At 41.8% G+C, this 26410-nt stretch overlaps 1 protein-coding gene across 5 annotated transcripts in view; it reads left to right on the top strand.

Moving 5' to 3' along the window:
• SLC39A8 (solute carrier family 39 member 8) overlaps positions 1–26410 on the top strand; it is a 93514-nt gene that overhangs the window by 3553 nt on the left and 63551 nt on the right. For 2 of the 5 annotated variants that reach the window (XM_064148404.1, XM_064148406.1), the window contains exons 2-7: positions 2943–3111; positions 8817–8986; positions 9535–9657; positions 11676–11843; positions 18755–18962; positions 19422–19606. In XM_064148404.1, the coding sequence (XP_064004474.1) occupies positions 2943–3111; positions 8817–8986; positions 9535–9657; positions 11676–11843; positions 18755–18962; positions 19422–19606 (1023 nt within the window). Of the gene's footprint in view, positions 1–2942; positions 3112–8816; positions 8987–9534; positions 9658–11675; positions 11844–18754; positions 18963–19421; positions 19607–21460; positions 21591–22789; positions 24002–24377; positions 24470–26410 lie in introns of those variants that run through there. The other 3 variants (XM_064148407.1, XM_064148405.1, XM_064148408.1) reach the window with 3 other exon arrangements.

Raw genomic sequence — 26410 nt, 5'->3', positions numbered from 1 at the left:
TTGGTACTGTAGCACTTTTTGTTAGTGTTCACTTAGAAAGTTATTTTTGTGTTATTTTTGTCTAAGCAGTTATCCCATCCTTCAAAGGATGTGTTGGACTGGCATCTGCTTTTCATTGACGTGTAAAGAGATTCTAGATAGTTTGGTATCACTTTCTGTAATTTACCACCTGAAAGAATAAGAAATTCCCATATTGGTGAATAATTTTTCAGAGTCTTACTTTTAACCCATTTGATAGTTTAGTTTTTTTCTTTTAAGCCTGAATACTTTGTAACTGTGCAAAGTTCATTGATTTGATGAAAGCATTTTAAAATGGCTTTGTTAACAGTTTGAGGTCAGGAGTAGTTCTGTCTTTTCTGCAGTGTTTGTTAGGCACTGAGTGACAGCCTCCTCACTCTGACAAGGCTTGCTTGGTAGCTAGGGGCAGACATGACTTGGTGAGCCAGGATGTCAGAGTTCCCTCTACCATGAGGCTAAGTTTCCTTTTGACTGAGATCTCCCCATTGCTCTTACAAAATAAATAGCTTACGCTGTCACAGCAACGTGACTGTCTTAGCATATTTATCTTCCAAAGATGAATGCAGAGTTTTGCAGTGTGCAAACATGAGTTGCTCCAATCCAAGGTTTCTAATAGGTTTAATCTTTTAATTAATCCTTTAATTGTGCCAGTGAACTCACACAGTCTTGCTTTTTAGCTCTTGGATGTCTGTAGGAGTCTACAGAGAGGATGAGGTGACTTGCAACAATGAGTCATTTATAAGAATCATTATCCTCTGGGTTTGTCCCTGATTAAAGTAATAATAGTAATTAAATAAAATGCTCCTTCTCATCTTCACATGAAAGACTTCTTGTCCAATGGCATTTCTCACTGATTTGTTTGTATGTTACAGGTTTCAAATTCTGTTTCTCTCCATAATCTGTTTGTTTTGGATTTTTGTGAGCTAACGTCAACACAAACACGGTGGTGTTTTAAAATACTAGTAAACCCTTCTGTGTTTCTAGGAGTAACACAGTTGACAACTATTTCTGGTAGAAATAGTTGCATTATATGTTCTCAGCCCCTACTAGCTTGTTTTTCCTGATGGCTTTTCACCTTAGGCTTGCAGAAATGCCTTTGTCAGCCAGCAGTACATGAAGCACCATATGGTCCTACAGATGACTGCTGTCTGCTCTTTGTGTTATGCTGGACACATTAATCATGGATTTTGCATTATTCCATAATTTTACATTTCTGTAGTGCAAAAGTCATGATAAAACGATTAGGCATACAACTAGTTTAGAAGCAGAGGTTCATGTATTTGGTTGTTAAAGTCTGTACCTTCAGTCATGATTTCTCTGTGCATAAATTTCATTGAGGTTAATGAAACAACATACTTTAATAGAAAAAAACCCAGCATGGGAGGCTGGGGATGCCTTCTCCCTGAGGATGTTCAAGGCCAGCTTGAATGAGGCCTTGAGCAGCTGAGTCTAGTTGAGAGGTGTCTCTGCCCATGTCTGGGAGTTTGGAGTAGATGGTCTCTAAGTTCCTTTCCAACCTGAGCCATTTGATGATTCTACTGTTTTCAGTTACCAAGCAATATATATTTTATATGTGATACTTTGACATTAGCAGTGACATTGAAAGGTGGAAATATATGCACATTGCTGGTATATATTTGAATCTTTAAAGTCTCATGGACCTAAAAATATTTCTAAGTTCATCATGTATGTGAGTGCTCTGCTAGACTGGGTTGATGAAGAGGAAGGACAGAAATGTCCTCTATGTAGTTTTACCTGAAATCACTTGAATTGGCTCTTATGTTCCTCTCCTCCAAGCTAAATCAGCAATAGTCACATTCAGATGGTGTGTGCCTGCCTTTCACCTTTTGGACAGTGTTACAGAAATATTTATTCATGGAAACAGAAGCACATCTGTTGAAGTGAATGACTTGCAGTTGCTTTGGCTTATCTCTAGATGGAACTTGCTTTATAAATACTAATTTGAATTATTGGAGAAGTGGTGTGGAATCTGAAGACCAGCAAAACTGAAGAGAGCAAAGAGTGGCCATTTGTTTTTTGTTTTGCTAAGGCTTCCAGCATTGCTCTTTTGCAACCATGCTGAGATTCGCTCAGGGGGGAGTTATGCTCTAGGTCAGTGTCTCTCATAGAAAGAAAACATTTGACTTTTTTTTTTCTTATCTTGACACTCATTTTTTAACCTTGACTACTTTGTTTTTCTGTAGATGTGTATTTTAAGGCATTTCATGGTTTATCTTTTGTATTTGGTGGACAATGATGACCAGAGCAACCAGCCCTGCTGCTGGCCTGGTTTTGCACTGCCAAGTATATTTATCTTTGACCTATTAGGTACTGTCATGGTCTGAGCTGAAAGCAAAGTGAAGATCCCAAGTAAGAGTTCATCTCATTGGAGTACAGGCTGGTTTTACAAGAGCAGTGGTTTCTCTGTTAACAGTTACTGCTGTCAAATGAATGAAAACTATTGGATGCTGCTAGCCTTTAGATGATTTCTAAACTGCTGATTTGATAAATAAGAAACATTTTAGTAACATGGAAGTGTTCACTTACATGAATAAGCAGTCACTGCATTACCAATCATTTTCTGATGTATTCTCTCTAACTCTTCTCTAGTCTGCTCCTAAATTTGATTGGTGTGTAATTACACAAGATCTTAATTACTTTGAAACTATTTTCCCAAATAATATATTGTGAGGTTTAACTGCCTTGTGTTTCTAGAGTATAAGATTTGCAAATGTCCATTTGAAACAGGTTCTGAAACGCTTCACAGGAAGCACTCACAGTGCCTTCATGCCCAGCATAGAAACACTGCCTGCACTTCCTTGAAAATGTGTATTTTCATCTTGTAACTGTTGAGTGTCTGTGTGTGACTTATTGTGTGGTTTGGCATTAATAGATTAAGTGGTCAAAATCTCTTTTTGTTCCAGTGCTTGACTGGTGAGGAAATCTTTTATTTACATGGGATACCAAACAACAGTCACATATCAAATGCAAGCTTCTCTACAGTATGTCCTGCAGTTTTGCAGCAGTTAATTTTTCACCCCTGTGATCGTCATGAAGACTTTGTGGATACATCTAAACCACATCCTTTACAAGGTTAGTTAATATTAATTGCCTTCATATTGTGACTGGCGTGGGAAAACACATTTCCCCTAGTTCTTAGGGAAACAGTAAGCATTTGTCTATGTATAACAGGAATATCTTGTTTAAGAGATAAGCTGTGAAGTGGGAACATAAAATATTGCCAGTGGACTGTCTAAACAAATAACCTGTCTCTTGACAGTGAGCTGCTCAAAATGCTTTAGAGAAAGGTGAAAGAACTTAGTAGCTGGTTAGGGAATAATTTGCCCATTAAAGGGAGAGTCATTCTGATGTGTTTCATTTGGATAATGGTTTGTGCCTTGAAGCATAAGAACTCTTGATGGTTAATATGAGAGGAGATGGAAGTACAAAAGGGAACTTCATGCAAGTGATTTGCAGTGGAAAGTCAGATCTAGTGGTTTGTGCCTGTATCAAGGTAAAATTTCTAGGGGACTGCATTTGAATGGATTTGTTTGCAAGTGGGAGTCATGATGACATCAGGGAGCCAGTGCCTATTTTATTGAGAAAAAACACTCATATTCTTTCCAAACTCTGACTTCTGCTTTCATGTCATCTGCTGTGCTGCCCTCTCCACATGGAGCATCATCACACGGATGAGTAAGCTTAATCTTTTTTCCTCCTGTTTTTCACACTGTTATTTCTGTATTTATTGTGCACAGAACTGTACAGTGCAGTAAAAAATGTGAAATGGGGAAGGTTAATCTGGTTAATGAAATCACTTGTTGCACTGATATGGATCAAATAGATAATACCCTATTTATTTGGCTCAGTGTTCCAAATACATTTATTATTCCAGGGTAGTCAGCTGAATTACAGATGAGAGTTAGGATGCTGGACAAGCAAATGCCTAATGTCAGTATTTGTGAGCAGAGATACAACAGTGTTTTTTGTGGCTTCTGAAATATTAGTATTAGAATTATAGGTAATTCCTAGAATTTAGCTGTGTCAGTGGATAATTAGAATTAGCTTTAATAATTACTGAAACTGTGGCATTAATTTACCATGGTTTTTCTAGACTGCCTGTACCATATGATTTATTATACCACCAAGAAGTCCATAACATCTGCACTGGAGGGCTGGAGCTGTCATTCTCTTTTTTTTTTTTGAGGCCATGTAAATAGGGAGTACATAGAAAGTTTGACCTATAGTTAATGTGAGGTATTTAGACCATCCCTCTTGTTTTTCTTTTATCCTGCCAGTTCAGAGGCAATGTCCAGTAGCCAGATAAGCAAGGCAGCCTTCTCCCTGCTCTTCTCTTAGCTGCAGCAGAAGAAATCTGCAAGGCCCAGGGTTAGGGCATCTTAAACCACAAGTGTATAAGGCTGTGACACAGTGATGCCTACTTTGAAGGGAATTTCAGGAAGGCCCAGTGCCAAATGCAGATGTGGACACCCCTATCACAAAGTTAACCTGTATTGTGGCAGCCTTGAAACCAGCTCATTTCAATTACTGTCCAGGAAGAAAACCCTTTTCTGTGTATTTCCTGCTGTTCTTATGTGAATTTTCTGCCCAGGGACTCTCACAAAATTCTGTCTTTTGGAAGGCAGAAGACATAGAGAAGAAATCAGTACAGTAAGCTTTATGGAAGAGCTTCTTGTAATAAGAAAAAGAATTCACAGATTACATGGTGTGAGAAGGGACTCTCAGAGGTCATCTTGTCTAACCCCCTGCAGTCAGCAGGGACATCTCCGACTGGATTGGACTGCCCAGGGCCACAGAACCTTTGATGCTAAGCAGTAAATCAGTTAACCCAAGCCAGCATGTGGTGCCTTCAGGCATCTCTTTCTGCCCTGGACCTGCTTTCACAAGCCAAGCTTGTAGCCATCAACACTTGGTCTGTGGGCTTTCCTGCTGACTACACAGGAAAGCAATACCTATGTCTGGGTGCTCCATCTATTGTAACCTGAACCTGAGTATTCATAGAATCATAGAACAGAGAAGTGCTACTGGAGCAGAGTAGAAGCTAAAGTGTAGTAAGTAACAAATCCTTTCCCTTGGAGTTTGTATAACTCATACCTAACCGATCTTAGGAGCAAATTTATGTCCTCCCCTTTCTTGTTTATCTGAAATGTAATAGGGAGGTGTAGGGAGCTGCATGAAATAGCTATGTGCTCAGTGTCATTTCTTCTGTCCAAGGCAAACAGGTTCTGTACTCTCTGCTTGGCTTCTTCAGAAAGATAATCATACCCTTACTTTCTTGTCTTCCCAGGACTTTGCTAAGAATAATCCTGAACCAGCTTGGGAGGGCTCAAGGCAGTCATCCACACCTCTTATAAGGAGCAGTGCTGAGCAGTAGTGTTCTAAGGAGGGCATCTGGCTTGACTCTTTCTTAATTTCTTGTTGCTTGTGGTATCTTGGTGGTCTCTTTGGGGCTACAGTTCTAGAGAGGAAGAAGCTGAAGTTGACTGCACCACTAATCAGGAGAACAGAGTGCGTGTTGTAAGCAGAGTGCTCTGTTTTGGTAGATAAAGTCAGGGTAGGCAGCTTTCTGAGGTGCATAGACTCTAAAGCTTAACGTGAATGGAGTCCTAGTGAATAAACCCAGTGTTGAGACAGCAGTGCACACATGCTGTTGTGAAATACAATTTGTAGTACAGGAGCATTGTTGTCTTTGGTTGTCTTGGAATGTTACCACTTCATCCCTCCTTGATTTGTGGTGTTCTCCTTGAACTGCTGGTTCCTGTAATTGTGTACTTGGAAAGTAATCTTACTTCTTTTTCTTTCCAGTTAGACTTCTGATCTTTCTGAACCCACAAGCTTACTGCAAGGCCCAGGACCACCTTCCTGGAAAACATATAAGAAAGATTTTAGGTTTATTTTATTCCTTTAAAAATTTCTTTAGCTTAAAGTAGTCCACATCCCATTGAGACTTATTGCAGAATCTCTTGAATGTGTAATACAGAAAATGATTATTCTATTCTTTGATTGCCTGTGGTTACCAGCTTATTTATTTCTTCACTTTGAGTAGATCAGAAACAAAATACATATATGTTAAATCCCAGCTTTTTTGAAATGTCCTGGTCTAGGACAGAATTTTAAAAGTATCACAGTATCACCAGGGTTGGAAGAGACCTCACAGATCATCAAGTCTAACCCTTTACCACAGAGCTCAAGGCTAGACCATGGCACCAAGTGCCACGTCCAATCCTGCCTTGAACAGCCCCAGGGACGGTGACTCCACCACCTCCCCGGGCAGCCCATTCCAGTGTCCAATGACTCTCTCAGGGAAGAACTTTCTCCTCACCTCCAGCCTAAATTTCCCCTTGCGCAGCTTGAGGCTGTGTCCTCTTGTTCTGGTGCTGGCCACCTGAGAGAAGAGAGCAACCTCCTCCTGGCCACAACCTCCCCTCAGGTAGTTGTAGACAGCAATAAGGTCACCTCTGAGCCTCCTCTTCTCCAGGCTAACCAATCCCAGCTCCCTCAGCCTCTCCTCGTAGGGCTGTGCTCAAGGCCTCTCCCCAGCCTCGTCGCCCTTCTCTGGACACGCTCAAGCATCTCAATGTCCCTCCTAAACTGGGGGGCCCAGAAATGAACACAGTACTCAAGGTGTGGTCTAAAACTATCTCTGTCTTCTGGCATCCTTAATATTTATTTTTCTTCTATGACAGAAGAGGATACTATGGACTAATGTCCCTGCTAGTGGTTCACTAGTCCCTGCAGTGTCCTGTAGTAGACACTACAGACTAGTGTCTCTATTGTTCTTGTATTAAGCATAGAAAATGGTGGCAGATGATTGATTAATAGCATGCACTCTTAGCTTTTGCTGTTCTGAACCAAATGTACCAGGATGAAAGTTACAGCACTTCTTGCTGAAGTGCATAGTACCACGAGAACTTCTTTCCCAGTTCACCAGTGACCTCTTTTTCAGTGCTTAGCTTTAAGCCCCATTCTCCCATCATTTTTGTCACCCACAGATCGACACAATATACAGATTTATTCTCTTTGTTTTGTTGTAAAAAGTAGTTAGTAGGGACTTTTTTAAATAGGTATTGTTGAAACTGGTTCTTCCTCCCTGTGTCTGGAGTAATTTGGGAAAGTAGACTCAGTGCTTGATATGTGGTAAATGAGGCTTTTATAATGTTAACTTGGTTTAAAATGCACATTTTGCACAGCATAATGAGTAGGAGGTGTCTGGATATTGAGCTGAAAGACTTACAGTAATCCTGAACTATAAACAGTGGTTTGTGACTCATGATGGCATTGGAAGCCCATTACATTTGTTTGCTATAGATTTGATTTCAAAAAATAAATGTGCAAACTTAATTGTAATTTATTTTAATGGGGATTAATCTCCTATGCAGCTTAATAACTCTATCCATATCTAGTTGTGTGTTTTTCCCCTCATTCTCTCTCAAAATGGCAAACAAACGTTCTAACTGAAATCAATTTGCCTTCTGCAGATGCTTAAAATGCTTCTGGTGCATTCTGTTCTTACCATAATATAAAATTCATCATGTACAGAAACTGTGACATTGTGCAAACAAAGTAGAGCTGTTCCAGTTGGCAGTGAGGAATCCAGCTCGGCATGTTAGCTGATAGTGTTGCAGGAGAGTTAGGCTGCAGATCACAATCTGATCTGTTAGTTTCTGCTATGCAGAAAGGAATTCATGGTAACCTCTACGTATTGTAGGCTTTGAGTGACACAACTTTCTGGATTTATACCATTCTGTCCTGATATAGCCATTGTGATGTTTGCTTTGATTATTATTTGTTGTTAATTCTAATAGACAAACCCACTGTCTGTGGATAACTTTTTGGTTCTGTGGCATTACCTGAGGCAGTATAGACCTCTTCAGGTCTTACAACCTTTAAAGTTTTCCTCTGTGCTCACAGGGACTTGAGATTTCAATGGCAAAACCAGCAGAAGCACAACTTTGTGATGGTTGTGAGCAACAGCAACCTGTAGTTCAGACTCCAGAACAGATACAATATGGCTTTGTCCCAGTGTCTGAACTCTAAAAATTTGAGGCTATTCTCATGGTGAAGGAAACCAAGTTACGGTGCACCCTGCTGCATTTGCTACTCCTTAGCAAAAGTTTCCTGCATGGTGTGTCCATCTTTTTGAACTCAGAACCTCGATTTTTTTATATGCTTCCATTTCTGTATTACAGTAATCTGTCACCTCACCTATTCAGTGAGCAGTGTTTCAACCAGCAGCACTGCTTTGAATGAGAGGAAGAGGGAGGAGTGTTTGGAACAGAAAATTGCCTCCTGAGGATGATTTGAGGGACTAAGGCTTTATCAGGAAAGAATTTTTAATCTAGTAGAGCCAAGAGAGTAGACTTTCTTTCTTAGCCTCCTTTAGGAGTAAATGACATTTGCATCAAATACTTGGTTTAGTAAGACGTTTTGTCTTCTGTCTGTGCTGTAGCTCCTTTGATTGTTGGCCAAAGCCTTAATTTTCACCCTTCACTAACTGTAGAGACATCTGATTTAGACAAGCTGCAGGTAGGCTACTCTAGATCTTAGACTAGCACAGATTTTGGTTTTAGTATGCTAGTCCCAGGCAATCCTTCCAGGTATATCCTTTCTGCAGATATGTACCTTAAGTACCTATGCATTTAAGATTTCTATATTTTTCAAAGTCTACCTTCAACCAAGCAACCTCTGTTCTTCTGTAGTTGTTAGAAAAACTACAAACAGCTTGCAAATGGTGTTATGTACTAAACTATTTTCTATTTCTGCTTCTTTATCCACAGTTTGGGGATTTGGGTTCCTGGCTGTGACTATCATTAACTTGGCATCGCTTCTGGGATTGATCTTAACTCCTCTCTTAAAGAAGCCATATTTCCCCAAGGTTTTAACCTACTTTGTGGGCCTGGCCATTGGTACTCTCTTTTCTAATGCAATTTTCCAGCTCATTCCAGAGGTAAGTAAGTGGAATCATTATTTGGTTTGCATAGCAGTTACTGAAGCACATCAACTTTAGAAGCAAGCTGTAGAGGGGCTCTCTGACTTGCAGTCTCCAAAGAGTTGCAGGTGTGTTTCAGTGCCATTAGCTACCATCACATTTGGGCTGCTTGAGCAGAGCCATCAAGGTCTGTGTCTAGTTGTGCCATGGGAGACAGCAAAGGATATTTTGCCTCTAGACAAAAAAGTGCACTGGATAAAATTCTAGTGAACTTCAAGAGGCTACAGGTTAGACTTTCCTCAACTTGCATTTTACTGCTACACACTGCATGTGAGTTCTACTGAATTAAAACATTGTTAACAGTTGATTCAAGTTGAAAAAAAAAAAGAAAAATATAAGGGTCTTTCAGAATTCCAGTCTCCTGGAAACTCATGGACAGTAGAGAGACAGTCTGTATTTTAGAGGAGTATCTATGTGTATGGGGCCCTTGTTTGCTTGGGTTTGTTTTTTTTTCTGGAAGTGTACAGATTACAGACTAATTTGCATTGATTTTTCTCCATCTTCAGGCATTTGGGTTTGACCCCAAAGTAGATAACTATATTGAGAAAGCAGTTGCTGTGTTTGGTGGATTCTATATTCTCTTCTTTGTGGAAAGGATTCTTAAATTGATACTGAAGATCTATGACCAGGTAACAAAACATCTCACTAACTGAATGAGCCTTGCCTTAAAGTAGCTGTTATTTTTTATGAGATACTCAGTAGTTTAATAAAATGTGGAGCTTTTTTCCCCCCTTTTAATCTGTGGAGTTTAGTCTTATCAGGCATTCTGCTATATATGTTTAGAATCTCTGTGGATAGGGAACTCCTTTTTTGAAGGAGTTGCAAACAGCTAGGAATAGAGTTGAGTTGTAAATGTGGTCTAATTTCACTGGTCTGTGCTCCAATCACTCTCAGAGGCCAACTCATTGCTATGCTAACTAAACAAAGCAGCAAAAAAGTGGAGATATGTGGGAGCTGGAGGGAATGAAGTCTGCTCATGGAGCTCCACTTTGGGCAGGAGAAATCAGTGTGGCATGATTAGCTAATTCTTGGTCATCTGTTAAATGTAGCTGCGCTGACACTGCCTGAATCTCATCCTCAGTAACTGCAGCTCTTGTTTCCCCATGCTTTGGTACACAGCCCTGCTTTAGTGCAGTTACCCACATTGTGCAGGGCTCTGCTCTCTACCCATCTGTCAGACTACTTGTTCTTGCTGTACTCATGTGAGTGATGCTGAATTTGTCTGAGGGAAGGACCTTTCAACGTTTTTAGTCCTCTCTGCTTACGTCTTGTGAAGGAAACTGACCTGCCTTCCTACTCTTGTCTCACTTAAAATTCCCCCTCCCAAGCTGTTACTGATATAGAAGGTTATGAAGATCAGCTCTTCCTCATTTGTAACAATGGCAGCAAAGAGGAAAAAAAAAAAAAGGAAAATCTTATTTTGCTCCTCTTTAGCTGACAGAGGCTAATAATCTCTTATTCAACAAGCCACCCTAAATAACTAGCAAGTGTTGGTCACGTAGAGCCTCGTGTTTGGCTTGGGAGGGTCTGTATAGAGGCATAAAAATGAAAAATCCCCACATATATTCTGATTAACTTAAAGTGAGATATGAGGAACTTAGGTATGTATGGAGTTGATTTAAACTTATACTTAGTGTTTGAAAGCAAGGCAGCATGAATGTGATCACAGTATCACAGTATCACCAAGGTTGGAAGAGACCTCACAGATCATCAAGTCCAACCCTTTACCACAGAGCTCAAGGCTAGACCATGGCACCAAGTGCCACGTCCAACCTTGCCTTGAACTGCCCCAGGGACAGCGACTCCACCACCTCCCTGGGCAGCCCATTCCAGTGTCCAGTGACTCTCTCAGTGAAGAACTTTCTCCTCACCTCCAGCCTAAATCTCCCCTGACACAGCCTGAGGCTGTGTCCTCTCGTTCTGGTGCTGGCCACCTGAGAGAAGAGAGCAACCTCCTCCTGGCCACAACCTCCCCTCAGGTAGTTGTAGACAGCAATAAAGTCACCTGGGAGCCTCCTCTTCTCCAGGCTAACCAATCCCAGCTCCCTCAGCCTCTCCTCGTAGGGCTGTGCTCAGGGCCTCTCCCCAGCCTCGTTGCCCTTCTCTGGACACGCTCAAGCATCTCAGTGTCCTTCCTAAACTGGGGGGCCCAGAACTGAACACAGTGCTCAAGGTGTGGTCTAAGCAGTGCAGAGTACAGGGGCAGAATGACCTCCCTGCTCCTGCTGGCCACACCATTCCTGATGCAGGCCAGGATGCCACTGGCTCTCTTGGCCACCTGGGCACACTGCTGGCTCATGTTCAGGCAGGTATCAGTCAGTACCCCCAGATCCCTCTCTGTCTGGCTGCTCTCCAGCCACTCCGACCCCAGCCTGTATCTCTGCATGGGGTTGTCGTGGCCAAAGTGCAGCACCCTGCACTTGGAGCTATTGAAGCCATCCCCTTGGACTCTGCCCATGTGTGCAGGCGGTCAAGGTCCCGCTGCAGAGCCCTTTTGCCCTCCAACTCAGTCACATCTGCCCCCAGCTTAGTGTCATCTGCAAACTTGCTGATGACTGACTCGATGCCCTCATCCAGATCATCCATCTCTTCCTTCTGGGTATCTGTTTAATTAAGTTTGCTGTTTTTATTTTTATTTGTCACCTAGACTGGCCATACTTACACTGAAAATGGTGACCAGAATCGTTCTCAGGATAAGACAAACCCACCCAAACCACTATCAGCCAGCAACGGGGGGACATGTTATGCAAATTCAGCCGTCATAGAGAGCAATGGAAATCTTGGTTTTGACAGCATCAGTGTGGTCTCAGCACAGGTATGAAAATGGTGTCTGTTTTTTTTTATCCCCACCAATTCTGTAAGCATATCTGAGGGGGAGAGTTGATACAAATGTTTAAGTTTTTGTTAGCTTCAAAGCTTATAACTTGAACCCTACAGAAAAGAAATGTGGGCTTTTGGGACAAGCTTGCAGAAATGGAAACACAAAGAGGTAATTGACATTGTTGGGATGGGTAGGACAGAGACATTTAATTGGATAAGTCATTTAATTTTGGTTTTATTGTTTTGCTTAAAGAGTGATAGTATGTCTTAGTGTTACATGATCTGTATTGTCTTCCTGACTACCATAAAGCCATAAGTGTGAGAACCTGATTCTTTTGGATCAATGATTAATGAGGAAAATTAACACAGTGACTTTAATGCAGTATATTGTGAGCACTACTTGTCCTAATCATAGAATCATAGAATCACCAGGTTGGAAGAGACCTCCAAGATCATCCAGTCCAACCTATCACCCAGCCCTAACCAATCAACTAGACCATGGCACTAAGTGCCTCATCCAGTCTTTTCTTGAAGACCCCCAGGGATATGTTTGGATAGAAAGGGAATTCATGGAGATAATATGTTAAGACAGAATACATTCCTCATGGTTTAAGTATTATAATGTTTCAGTTTTGTTCTTTATATTTCTCAAATATATTCATAGGATGCTTTAGGTTGGAAGAGGCCTTAAAGATCATCTAGTTGCAACCCCCCTGCCATGGGCAGGGACACTCTACACAACACCAGGAAGGGACCTTAAAAGATCATCTAGTTGCAACCCCTCTGCCATGGGCAAGGACACCCTACACAACACCAGGTCACTCAAGGCCTCATTCAGCCTGGCCTTGAACACCTCCAGGGAGAGAGCGTTCACAACCTCCCTGTGCAACCTGTTCCAGTGTCTCACCACCCTCACTGTAAAGAATTTCTTCCTAATATCCAGTCTAAATTGACCCTCCTCAAGATTCAGTCCACACAGCATGTCCATTTGCTATCTTGCAGGATGCTGGAAGAGAAAAATAGCAGCTTGCTTTGGGGGGCAGACTCTGAACAGATCCTTTCTGTTCTGTCACTACAAGCTCCTGTAGAAAGTCCCTTCCCATCTTTCTTTTCCCCTTCAGGTACAAGACTACTATAAAGTGTCCCTGGAGCCTTTTCTTCACTATGCTAAACAGCCCCAGTGCTTGTGGTATGTCACCGTAGGGGAGCTGCTTCAAACCTCTAATCATCTTTGTGGCCCTCATCTGGACCTGCCCCCATGGTTTGATGTCCCTATGTATATGTACTAATACAACTTTGTTCAGTGTGAGAGGAAAATGGCAGCAGGAAGAGAAAGTTAGTGTACTGCTGTACCCTTTTTTTCAGGTCCAGGAGGGTGCAGTAGTCTCCTTATTGAAAAACAAACAAACACTCACAGAGAAAAACCCCAACAACCAAAACCTCACAAAACCTAAGCCACAGACTGTGGCAGATTTTATTGTAGTAAAGAATTCTGGTTTACCACCTGTGCTCTTTAACTGGTAAGTTGTTTGTGGGGAGCAGTGATGAGCAAGAAAGAAAGCCAGAGGCAGGCCCTGACAGCCAGAAGAGAATCCAGTTCTGCCTTGACCCCTGCATGTGGTTTAAAGTACCAAAATGGTATCTGTCCTTACTGTGCCACCTTACTGATGGAAATTGGATGGGTCCCAAGAGGGAATTGGTAACTGTGAGTGGTCCCTAAACTGCATTTTGTAGGTTTATAAACCAAAGAACCTTCCACTCTTCCCCTGGACAGTTATCTCCAATGGTGTGCTGTTTTTCTGCCTGGTTTGCCAGAAGTTGTATCTGGAGCTGTTACATTTTGGCTAGCCAGCCATCTGCTTACACATAAGAATAACAAACTCGTTCACTAGGGGAGGTTTAGGCTGGATATTTTAGGAAATATTTCTTCACCAAAAGGGTTATTAAGCATTGGAATGGTCTGCCCAGGGCAGTGGTGGAGTCAACATCCCTGGTGGTGTTTAAGCAGCCTGTGGACCTGGTGCTCAGGGACATGGTTTAGTGTGGACTCTACAATGATAGGTCGCAGATTGGACTAGATGATCCTGAAGGACTCTTATCATAGAATCAAAAAGGTTGGAAGAGACCTCCAAGATCATCCAGTCCAACCTATCAAACCAAGATCGTCTAGTCCAGCCCTATCCAATCAACTTAGACCATGGCACTAAATGTCCCATCCAATCTTCTCCTGAACCCCTCTGGGGACTCCACCACATCCCTGGGCAGCCCATTCCAATGGCAAATCACTCTATTCTGTCAAGAATTTTCTCCTAACATCCAGCCTAGACCTCCCCTGGCATAACTTGAGACTGTGTCCCCTTGTTCTGTTGCTGGTTGCCTGGGAGAAGAGACCAACCCCCACCTGGCTACAGCCTCCCTTCATGTAGCTGTAGACAGCAATGAGGTCCCCCCTGAGCCTCCTCTTCTGCAGGCTGAACAACCCCAGCTCCTTCAGCCTCTCCTCATAGGGCTTGTGTTCCAGGCCTCTCATTCCAGAGCCAAGGCTGGCTGCAAGGAAATCCCAGTGGCAGGTAGCCCACTCCTAATATTTGAGATAGCAACAAAAAACCCAACATTACTCTTTTCCTCTTCCAGGCAGGCTCAAAGAGGCCAAGTAACCTTCCAATTCGTTAGAGGGCAGGGAAGGACCAGTGTGGCTGAGGAGTTTTGAGGGAGGCAGGAGGAGTAGTGCCATGTGGGTTGGTATGTGCTCAGCTTTACAGGTATTCTGTATTTCTGAGGGAAGTCTTTGGTTTAAGCAAACACAGACCTAATAGAATTTCAATGTCTCTGTAACCTAAAGCTTATTAGTAAGAACAAACACAGTAGCCAGAAAACGCCATGGAGCCTTTAAGGAGGGAGCCTGAAGTCTGATTGTGCCAGAGCATGGTAGCTGTTTTCAGCCACTGGGATCCAGCCATATTCTCTCTTTTAATGCCAGAAAAGACTCACTGCCAGAATAAATTTAAATGTTTAATTAGTCACTTTCAGATTTTGCTTGCAGCACTAATTGCAACCTTGGAAACCTCTTTCATGCTTACCCAAAATTTGTGTCTACCATGCATTGAAATTGCATGGCTTGACAACAGGAACCTTGAAGTAAAGTTGTTTCAGAGACAAACTGTTGAATACTGTATCCTTGAGTGCACAATGCTGGGTAGAAGAACTTCACAGTTGCTTTATTTATGCACTGAAGACAGTGTCAGGATTCCTCTTGATCCTGAGAGAACACAACAGGCGCATGTCTGAGGGAGTCAGAGCTGCATTAGAAATAATAGTAATCTGATGAGGTATCACAGGATAAAATAAGAGAGGCTCTGTATAATTTCTCAGGTTTGGAAACAAAGGAGAGGCCATTGTTTTTAAAGAAGAAAAATCAGAAGAGCAGAAATACCAAGGATGGTTTTCGGTTTGCATAAACAGTGGAGATACAGATAATACAAAACTCCACTAGTGGTTAATAAATGTTAGACTTGATAGTCCAGCTGGGTGTTGCAGAGCTTCCTAGTTGACATCTCTTCTTTGATGTCTGCTAAACTGCAGGAGGAGAGGATGGCATCCAGGAGGATCTTGACAGGCTTCAGAAGTGGGCTAGTGACACCTGCATGAGGTTTAACAAGTCAAAATGTAGGGTCCTGCATCTGGGCTGGGCCAGTCCCAGGCACCAGTCCAGGCTGGGTGCAGAGTGGATTGAGAGTAGGTCTGAAGAAAGAGAGCTGGGTGTATTGATGTATTAGCAACTCACTGAGACAGCAGTGCCCTCATGCAGCCCAGAAGGCAAAATACATCCTAGGCTCCATCAAGAGGAGTGTGGCTGCCAGGCCAAGAGAAGTGATTCTTCCCCTTTACTATTGTGAGACCCTACCTTGAGTACAGCATCTAGTTCTGATGTCCCCATCACAAGAAGGACACAAGAGCTGTTGCAGTGAGTCCAGAAGAAGGCCGCAAAGGTGATACAAGGGTTGAGTCTCCAAGGGCTGGAAGTCCTCTGCCGTGAAGATAGGCTGAACATAGCTGCTCAGCCTAGAGAAGAGAAGACTCTGAGGGGACCTTACAGCTGCCTTCCAGTAGCTGCAGGGAGCCTACAGGAATGCTGGAGAGGGGCTTTTTATATGGATGTTTAGCAATAGGACACAGGGGAATGGTTTTAAGCTGAGGGGCAGTAGGTTTAGATGGGATCATCAAATCATGGAATGGTCTTGGTTGGAAGGCACCTCCAAAGGTCACCTAGTCCAACCTCCTCTGCAGTAGGCAGTGACATCCTCAACTAGATCAGGTGCCCAGAGCCTATTGAGCCTCACCTTGAATATTTCTAGGGTCGGCCCTCAACTACCTCCGTGGGCAACCTGTTCCAATGTTCCACAGCCCTCCTGGTGAAGAACTTGAGTTTCAGTGCAAGGGTGTTGAGACTCTGGAACAGGCTACCCAGGGAGGCTGTGGATATCTCCTCTCTAGGGGTGTTCAAGGTTGGGTTGGATGAGGTCTTGAGCAACTGAGTCCACTTGAGAGGCATCCCTGTCCATGGTGGGGAGATTGGAGGAGATGATCTCTAAGGTCCCTTCCAAGTGAAGCCATTCTATGATTCTAAACTCTTTATAAAAACCATTTGTGGAGATTCTTTGCACATGATGTGAGAATTTCTTGGTAATGGAAAGTTTTCACAGAACAAAATCCACCTTTCTCAGGTATAGTAGAAGTTCCTAATCCACCTTGAGTTTAATACAGTTCCCTTGTCAGAAAATACTTGTTGCTGTTGTTGTCGTGTGTGGCTTCCAAAAGAGCAATGTTCTTTTGTAGTAGAAAATTCAGTGAAATATGGAAAATTGAAATCTCTGCATTATCTCAAACTCCCTGTCCTTGCTGAAGCTAGAAACATGCCCATGAAAGAAGATTCTGCTTTTGCCAGAAATCAGGGAGAGCTGTAAAACAGTGCTTCTATCAGTTCTTAGGCAGCTTGAAGGATTGTCATCAGGGAACAGGTGAAAACCCAGGGGAACAAAACTGCAGCCCAGAGAGCTGGATGATTAGGGGGAAGAGCTTTGCTAATTATATTTGAATCTTCTCATACTCATGTTTCTCTTTACTTCCAGTTACCTAATATTTTATGTAGTTTGCATTGTAATATTTCTTTCTTAAAGTGAAGTTCAAGTTGCCTCTGTGGATTAAGAGAGAAGTCTATTACCCATAAGTGTTCCAGTCTCAAGGAGAATTAGTACAAGTACAAATTAATCATCCCCAATACACGGTTGACAGTCTCTTGTGTGTTTAGATGAAACATTGAGAGAGGAAGCCTCCAAAAACTGCAGGCAAGCATTTAGTACACGTTTAAAACCTGCATTTTTGAGTCAGTGGGGAGACTTCCAATTTTTGGATACTATTGCTCATTTTCACATCATAAGAATATAATGTTAGGGCTTCCTGTGCACTGGATAGGAGCTGTAAGTGCGCTTCATGACACTTGTGGCACTGCTTAAGGCTTTATTAGCTGCCAGTGCCAAGTAGTGCAATAGGGCATTTGTCTGAAAAATTCCTGACCTGGGCTTCTGTCCTATCCCAAGGCAGCTCCTGCATGCAAGGAGCTGTATGTCAGGTGAGCAAATAATGAGGCAGACTGTACTGCTTGATCATTAAGGCTTTTGTAAGAATTTCTTAATCGTCGTATTTCCATAAAGTTCAAAATTCAGTTGCCTGGCAGTGTTTGCATTTGATATGGCAAAACTGAAACAATATGTGATGTTCTTTTTGATGACTAAAGACCACACCTTGGAATAATCTGTGACCTTTTCTTAAGGAGAAAGAGGTGTTTTTATACATCCTTCTCCTGCAAGAGAAAGAGAGATGTATAAATTTGTCTATGGACACACAGATGTATATATTACTGCTTAGGCATTCCACTGAGTAAGCACTAATTAATGCTACATATGCAAATCTTTTTGTTTTTTAGAGGGAAATATTATAAGCACTAATTAATGCTGTATATGCAAATCCTCTTGGTTTTTAGAGGACAAATACTACAACACTTGCAACTGCTATGTAACTGCAGTGCACGTGGATACAGAAACATATCCCAGTGGATCACTGGGAATTTTTGAGGGGAGGCTAGTTTGTGCTTCCAGCTGAAGTGGCAGTTCCTTTGGTCAGCTTTGAGTTTTCCATTGTTTCACAGCACTGCATGTATAAATTCCTCTCTCTTCTGAGAGGAGATATTGAGCTCCCTGGTGCGTCTGTGCGCTGCAGTTTCATCTTAGTTTGTTTTTGTGCTCGGAGATGTCAGCTCACACAGTCAGAGTTGCCCACTGCGTTTTTTTGTTAGACATGCACTTTGTAGAAACTAGAATACCAAGACTCTCACCTGAAGTCAGCCATCAGCTTTGTGGAGTAAGTGGAAGTGTGTCTATATTCACATGCAGCTGACTGTTACTGCAGCAGTTGTGTCTCTTGAGAGCATGATGTACTGGCAGTATGTAACTAGTCCAGATTTGGTTGAGGTAGGAAATACAGGTGCTGATCAGATCCTTTGGACTGTGCATGCTTAGTAGAGGTAGCTGAGGAGGCTGTGAGAGGCCTTGGCACTCTCTTAATTTAACAGGGGCTCCAGGGAGACATTCCCAACACTATGATTCAATTTCTTTCTCAGCAGAAGGGCATTCAGATAAAGCTTTGTAGTCAGAAGGGTGTTTTGGCCCTGTATGTTAACTTGATGAAACAGAGGTAGTAGCAGCTAAAGTTCTCTGTCTGTTGTTTCTTGGACCAAGCGTTTTGGTCTCCATATGCAGTAGTGCTTCATTTAGAGACTGAAGTGTGATTCATTAACTTCTTTATTCAGGGTTTTATGTAACTTTTATTATGTTACTCTTTTTTTTCCAGGAAGAAGCCACTCAAAGCAGCCTGTGCAAGTGTCTTAAGGGCCGTCCACTGTCAAAGATTGGGACTATTGCTTGGATGGTGACACTGAGTGATGCTGTACATAATTTCATAGATGGTTTGGCTATTGGTGCTTCATTCACTTTGTCCCTGCTTCAAGGGCTTAGTACCTCCATAGCCATCTTGTGTGAAGAGTTTCCTCATGAACTGGGTAAGGAATTTTCATTCGCCGTATTGCTTACTGTGGAAATCACTGCTGTAGGAGGTTGCACTGGTCAAAAGTTGGCCCAGATTCAAAGAAACTTTAGACAAATTAATGGAAAAGTCATTCAAATCTTCCCAAACACCAAAATACACATCAGGTACATGTACAAGTGGATGGAAGCTGGGATTGGATATCAGAGAGGTATTAATTGCCCTGTTTGTCCTTGCTGCTGTATTTTTTGTTTATTTCTTTTTAAGTTGTTGTTCCTGTGGCATCACCTACTGCTCTGGAACATTTCACTTACTTCAAGTACTGAAGGGAAATCTTCACTGTTTACTTGAATGAAGAAAAGAGGAAGGGCTTATAATTTGTATACAAATCATGTCTTCTCTCCAGACTTCCTTTTGAAATCACAAACTAATGACAACATCATTTTCTGAAGATGATTTTGTGTCTTTCTTTCAGGGGATTTTGTCATCTTGCTGAATGCAGGGATGAGTACTCATCAAGCTCTGTTTTTCAACTTCATGTCTGCATGTTCCTGTTACATTGGGATGGCTTTTGGAATATTAGTAGGCAACAACTTTGCTCCAAACATCATCTTTGCTGTAGCTGGTGGAATGTTTCTGTACATCTCTCTGGCAGATATGGTGAGAGAGAATTTTACTTTTCATTTTATTTTTCTGCAAGAAAACAAAGATTATGCTAATTCCCTGCACTAGAATTTAGTATTTTGTGCCTCTCATGACAGGGTCAGATACTTACTAGTAGATTTTAAATCATAATTATGCCATTAATGGAGGTGCACAAATAGTTATGCTTACTCATGAAACATGAAAGCCTTTCACTTCGCATCTAAGGCTGATCAGTTTGTTGTTGAAAAGGAGTTTTAGAGAGAGACAGAATCATAGAATCAGTCAGGGTTGGAAGGCACCACAGGGATCATCTAGTTCCAACCCCCCTGCCATGGGCACGGACACCCTACCCTAGATCAGGCTGGCCAGAGCCTCCTGCAGCCTCCTGCACCTCCAGGTACAGGGTCTCAACCACCTCCCTGGGCAACCCACTGCCTCCCTGGGGGATGCTGGTTTCATCCGTGGAGAACAAGTGTTTAAAAAGCATTTTAGATCACCAGAGTGTTTCACTTCAATATTGTTTAAAAGTTCATTTGTCTACTTAAACTATTTTGAAAGAAAAGGGAAAAAAAAAGGTAAGCAGAATTAAATGAAATGCTCAATTTTGGGTTGATTGAAAGGTGTTGTGTAACCACATAATTAGTAATAATTTTAAGGTCACTTAAGTGAAAGCCCTGTCATAAATTCTCTTCTAGTTTAAAATAAACTATTCCAGCCACAGTTTCTTGATTCAGACTGAACTATTCAAAACAGTCTGTCTGTCATGTTTGGTGTTTTTTAAAGTGTGCTTAGAAGATGGAGCAGCTCTGCTGTGAGGATAGACTGAAAGAGTTGGGGCTGTTCAGTCTGGAGAAGACGAGGCTCCGAGGTAACTGTATTGTGACCTTCCAGTATCTGAAGGAGGCCTACAAAAAAGCTGGGGAGGGACTTTTTAGGCTATCAGGTAGTCACAGGACTAGGGGGAATGGAGCAAAGCTGGAGGTCAGTAGGGTCAGACTGGGCGTGAGGAGGAAGTTCTTCAGCATGTGAGCGGTGAGAGCCTGGAATGGGTTGCCCAGGGAGGTGGCTGAGGCCCCATCCCTGGAGGTGTTTAAGGCCAGGCTGGATGAGGCTCTGGCCAGCCTGATCTAGGGTAGGGTATCCCTGCCCATGGCAAGGGGGTTGGAACTAGATGATCCTTGTGGTCCCTTCCAACCCTGAATGATTCTGTGATTCTAAGGTAGAAGCCAAAGAAATTGTGCTGAGTTCCATATCAGATTTAGGCTTGGGAAATAAAATCTAGATTCACAGGCAGTCAGTAATACTCCATAACTTAGGATGATGTTTAATCTGAAAATGAGAAAGATCTTTAAAGAATTTTAAGTTTTGTCATGTCTTTATCAGCATTCTAAGAGCAGATATATCTGCAAGGGTGTTTACATCTCTCACGTGAGAGTCTGTTGTAGTGTAGAACTGGAAGAGTGAGGCCTCTTTTTGATGTTTTGAGACCCCAGTTTGGTTCTGCATGCATTTAACAAGTAGTTCTTCATGATCTATGAGGTCTCTTCCAACCTTGTTGATACTGTGATATTACAATTTAGGTAGTAACATTGGATTTAATAAGTAACAGTGTTAGCTAAATGAACAATATGAATAGTTTATTTCACAGTTTTGCAGCACCTAAATTGCAAATGCTTTGGCATCACTCATGTAATGAATACTAGTGTACTCATGATGTTGTGTAAAACTTGTGGTATAAATCTGGAGTTTCAACTTAAATCTGTTGCTAAAACCATCAAAGTAGGTAACAATCTTTTCTTTGTACCTATTGTTCTCTTCTGCGTCTCTGTCTCTGCTCCTCTGCCCCCGAATCTCTCTCTCTCTTTATAGGTTTTTGGATTTTATCAGTTACCTGTCTGAACTTTCCTTCCCTCTGAAAAGTCTGAAATAGGGTATCCAAGTGCTCTCTACAGAGACTTTCTGCTATCTGTTACAATTTTCACACATTTCTGTCCAGAAGCAGGTATGATTACCTAAAACATAATGTCTTCCTTCTACTCTTGCTGTTCTTCATTCCTCTAGTATTGGCACAGTCCGTGCTCTGCCAGTAAGATCACTTTGTGGACATGTGAAAATGTGTACACTGAGGTGTGTACACAAATGACCCTCGCTGTATGGCATGAAGCTGATCTGGTTTGTTGTCTTTGCCTCTTTTGCAAGAGGATTACGAAGCTCTGGAATAATTTCTGGGAAGGTTTGGCCACTTCCCGCTAGCCTTAGTTTGTTCTTCAAGGGTTGCATTAACTTCAGTGGCTGTTTCTGCCTTGTGAGATCAAAGAAAGATACAGCTTATGAGTCACCCAGCTTGAAGGTTTCCAAACAAACACTGAATTATAAACTCTTCATTGCATTCTGTCTATACTTCTTTCAGCACAACAGGAAAAGAGTTTAAAGTTTATTTGAATATGCTTGTCAAAATCCACAGCAGTTGACTTTATCTGTAGTAAACACAGACCCAAATCACCCCATACAGAGGACTTTATCACCAGTGCTCATCTGCCCTCCTCTCCACTGACTCTTGGAGGAGGTATCTCTGTTTTTGCAGTTACCAGCAAAGCAGTCATTCTTTGCTCTGTATCAGGCATCTGAAGAGCAATGAAATAGCAAAGAATCCCTTCCTTGTGCTTTCACCTAGTATTGCATGTGTTAACATTAGCTGCTTCCTTCTTCCTTCCTTTTTCACTGCCTCATCAGCCTACTGGACCTATTTGTAAGAGATGTATTACTTCTGAGAGGCTGTCTGTGTTTTCAGCTTCCCTTCATCTGCTTATAAGAATCCTACTCTTGCAATTGCTGGACAAGGATTTCTCTGTTTGTACTAATGAAGGAAGAAGCACAGCATTTAGCATTACAGAGGCAACACAGAGACCAACAACTGGACCCAAGAGGTTGATGGATTCAAACCAAGGAAAATTGCATGAAACACAACCAGTAGAGAGGAAAAATAAAATAAAATAACACAAAAGAAAACCCCAAACCAGCATTTAATTTTAGCATCCTTGCTGAAGTGTTTTCTGGGGATAATTAGGGTGACCTGTTCTTGTGGCTGCCTCTACCCCCTGTTAGTTCAAAGCAGGAATATGCTTCTGTTCTCAACGCCTCAGGTTATGCAGGCTGCCACGAGGTGGCAATGCTTACCTAACAAATGCCTTTTTTCAGTTCCCAGAGATGAATGATATGCTACGAGAGAAAGTGACAGGAAGAAAAGTGGATCTCACATTCTTCCTGATTCAGAACGCTGGCTTACTAACGGGATTTACGGCCATACTGCTGATTACCTTGTATGCAGGGAATATTGAGCTCTGAAAATGCGAGGGGAGACCGAGTCAGTGCTGAAGACATCAAATCAATTACAGATGGAAGACACTTCATCCATAAAAAGCTGTTCAATGTCATCTACTTTGTTTTGAAACAGTGACAAGTCCCATCCTCCTTGCTCCAAGTACAGGGAATTCTTCTTTAAGACTTGCAAGACTTACTTGCGGTAAATCCAAACAGTAGGAGCTGGCAACTTTTGTACTGTGCCAAAGAACTAATTTAGTGTTTTTATTTCTACTTAAAATGATCTGAACTGCCAGAGAGAGAGGCTGTTACTTGGCCAATAGAATTAGGCAGTGTATGCAACTACATGCAACCTAAGACCAAATGAAAGCTGAGCTCTTGAAGGAAGATGCTTAATGAAAAGAAAATAATGCCATCTCATATTCTCTTTTAACTGTGATGAAGGCATGCAGCAGGTCCAAAACTGGTTCGTTTTCATGACTTCTGTTGCAGGATCTGTCTGTGTAACATCCCCTTCCCCCCTTCCAGAAAAAAACAAAACCAAACTATTTCAGTAGGTACTAATGAGGCTAAGATTTTTAATTACTAATTAACACTGGAAGGAAAGATAGCAGTTACTACTTTTGATCTTTTCTCTTTATAAGTGCACTAGGGAAATGTTGATTTATTTTTTGAGAACCACTTTTTTTTTTGAATCAGAAGGAATCTGTGTTAAATTTATGTCAGTTTATCAACGCCATAAGAGTTTGGAAACATTCAGGAGTTTAAAAAGTTTAAGTGTTTTGTGCTTTATGAAAGGAATGTTTTATACTTCAGTTCCATAAATATCCCTTTAAAAAAAAATACAGTATTTTGCATTAATTGTTTTGGTGAGTTTTTTTTTAAGATTTGCTGTTAGTTTTTGGGGGAAAAGTGCTGAAATCAGTGCTGCTTTTATTTTTTTGGTTGTAATTTGACTAATTTGCTTGTGTGCAGGTGGGTTAAAAGTAAGTGATATTAAAATATACCAACTCTTATCACAATCTGTTGCATGTGCTTATGTGTGTGAGTTCTTCTGAAATAAATGATTCAGCTACTTTGGTGTTGTAAGATGTGTACAAGGAGATTCATAAACCACATTCCATTTGAGCTGCCACTCACCTTTGAAGGAAGAGAGAGTGATTTGCCATTGGAATGGGCTGCCCAGGGAGGCGGTGGAGTCGTGGTCCCTGGAGGTGTTCAAGAAAAGACTGGATGAGGCACTTAGTGCCATGGTCTGGTTGACTGGATAGGGCTAGGTGCTAGGTTGGACTGGATGACCTTGGAGGTCTCTTCCAACCTGGTTGATTCTATGATTAGTGCCATGATCTAGTTGATCGGCTAGGGCTGGGTGACAGGTTGGACTGGATGATCTTGGAGGTCTCTTCCAACCTGGTTGATTCTAGGATTATTCTTTACTAAGTGACTTTTTAAAATTGAATTTCAGGCAAGTTTTACATCATCAAAGAGGACACCGCTTCTTGACATATTTCCCATTAGTAGGAAGGGACAAATCTTTATCTATTAAAATATCTCAATATCAGGTAAAGTATTTATTTTTGTGTCTTATTTGTATGTGATCTGCAATTGCATTAGAAAAAGTAACTTCTCTAGGTGTCTGGTTGACTCTAGTTGTCTGGTGTCTAGGTGACTGGCTGCTGAAAGCCTAAAGGCTAAACTGCACAGGAGTTGTATGTGGTACTTATTTTAAAATACACATTATAAATTAGCAAATGTGATGATAGCAATTGTGCTAGTTTGAAGCAGGCTAGAATGTTTTGGGAAGAAGAACTAGATTACAGGCTGGGGAAGGAAACCAATGGTGATGTCTACTTCACTCACAGTCTTGCTGAGAACTACAGGAACAAGAAATAAAAGCATTCGATAATCACTCTCGCTGGGGCTGCTGGCTGAGCTGCATCTCTCTAACCTCACCCTCTATTTTGGGCTAACTCACTTTGCTTGCTGAACCTCTGGCCGAACTTCCATTCTTCCCTGGGACTAGGGTAAGGTTGAGAGGGGTAGGGGGAAGGTGAAGGGGTGGTTGAGAGCCCCTCCTGGGGACTCAGGTTTCTGGGAGGGGAGTTGTGTTTCTGTATTACCTTTTCCCTTGTCTATTTCTGTCTATAACCGCATATACTGTAAATATCTGCTTGTATATTGTGCTAACTGTAAATATAAGCTTCATTCATCTTTCCAGAGCTGGCTGAGTCTAGTCTGGGTGATTTCTAAAGTGTGTGGGGGGGATGGGGAACACCCAAACCATCACAGTAATCTATGTTATTTTCTGCATAGAAAAAACCATTTATATAAGTTACTTTATGTGAAGAAGAATCCACTCATTCTGCTTTCTTTGCTTTAATCCTTTAATAATTTTGTTGATTCTTTGGTGTGCTACTTTGAAGCTAGCTAGAATGTTTTGGTGAGAAGAATTAGATCACAGGCTGTGAAAGAGAAACAATGATGATGTCTATTTCACTCATAGGCTTGCTGAGATGGATAAGAATAAGAGTATAAACATAGATAAGGCAGTTTCAGGCACAGCCTGGGCTTTGAGCTGCATTTCTCTCTAACCTCACCCTCCGTCTCTCTGATTAATCCACCTGCTTCTTAACCCACCTGGCTGACCCTCCATTCTTCATTGGGGCACAAGGCAACATCTGGGGTAAGGTAGAGGGGTGGGAGAAAGTGGAAGGGTGGTTGGGAGCCCCTCCTGGGGACTCAGGTTTCTGGGAGGGGAGTTGTGTTTCTGTATTACCTTTTCCCTTGTACATTTCTGTCTATAACTGTATATACTGTAAATATCTGCTTGTATATTGTGCTAGCTGTAAATATAAGCTTCATTCAATTTCGAGAGCTGGCTGAGTCTAGTCTGGGTGATTTCCAAAGTGGGGGACCCAAACCACCACATTTGGGTATAAGCTGCTTGTGAATGCTACTCTTGTGCATGACAAGAATGTATTCTAATTTACTGTGGATGGTCTCTGACTTTTTCAAACCATTTCACCATTCCTAGTTTGCCACATCGCTGTAATAATACATCTTCATGGCACTTTTTGCCTTTAAAGCCAAACTTTTGTAAGGGAAACTTGCTTTTTTGTTTTCTCCTAAAGGGGGAAAAACTGAAACAAATGAGTCACTGAAATAACCTACTTTTAGACCACAGAGCAGACTGGAGATGGAACAGAGTCTGATTTTCAGAGCAGTGCTTTACTCATAAACCAAATTGCCTTTTCTGCTAGTGAAATATTTCGTAGGTAAGAAAGCTTGCTGATTTCTGTATGAACTGGTTTGTCTGTGTAATCTTTGCTATTATGTTTGTCTGGTACATATAAAATACATCTCTTTCAATTCTAGCACTGCTAGGATTTCATAGATTGTCCTGATACATCCAGGGAGGAGGAAGCAAGATGCTTGAAGCGTGTCCAGAGAAGGGCAATGAGGCTGGTGAGAGGCCTTAAGCACAGCCCTACGAGGAGA

Source organism: Pogoniulus pusillus, chromosome 9, assembly GCF_015220805.1.
Source record: "Pogoniulus pusillus isolate bPogPus1 chromosome 9, bPogPus1.pri, whole genome shotgun sequence".
NCBI lineage: Eukaryota > Metazoa > Chordata > Aves > Piciformes > Lybiidae > Pogoniulus > Pogoniulus pusillus.
This window is presented reverse-complemented; position numbering and strand designations above follow the sequence as displayed.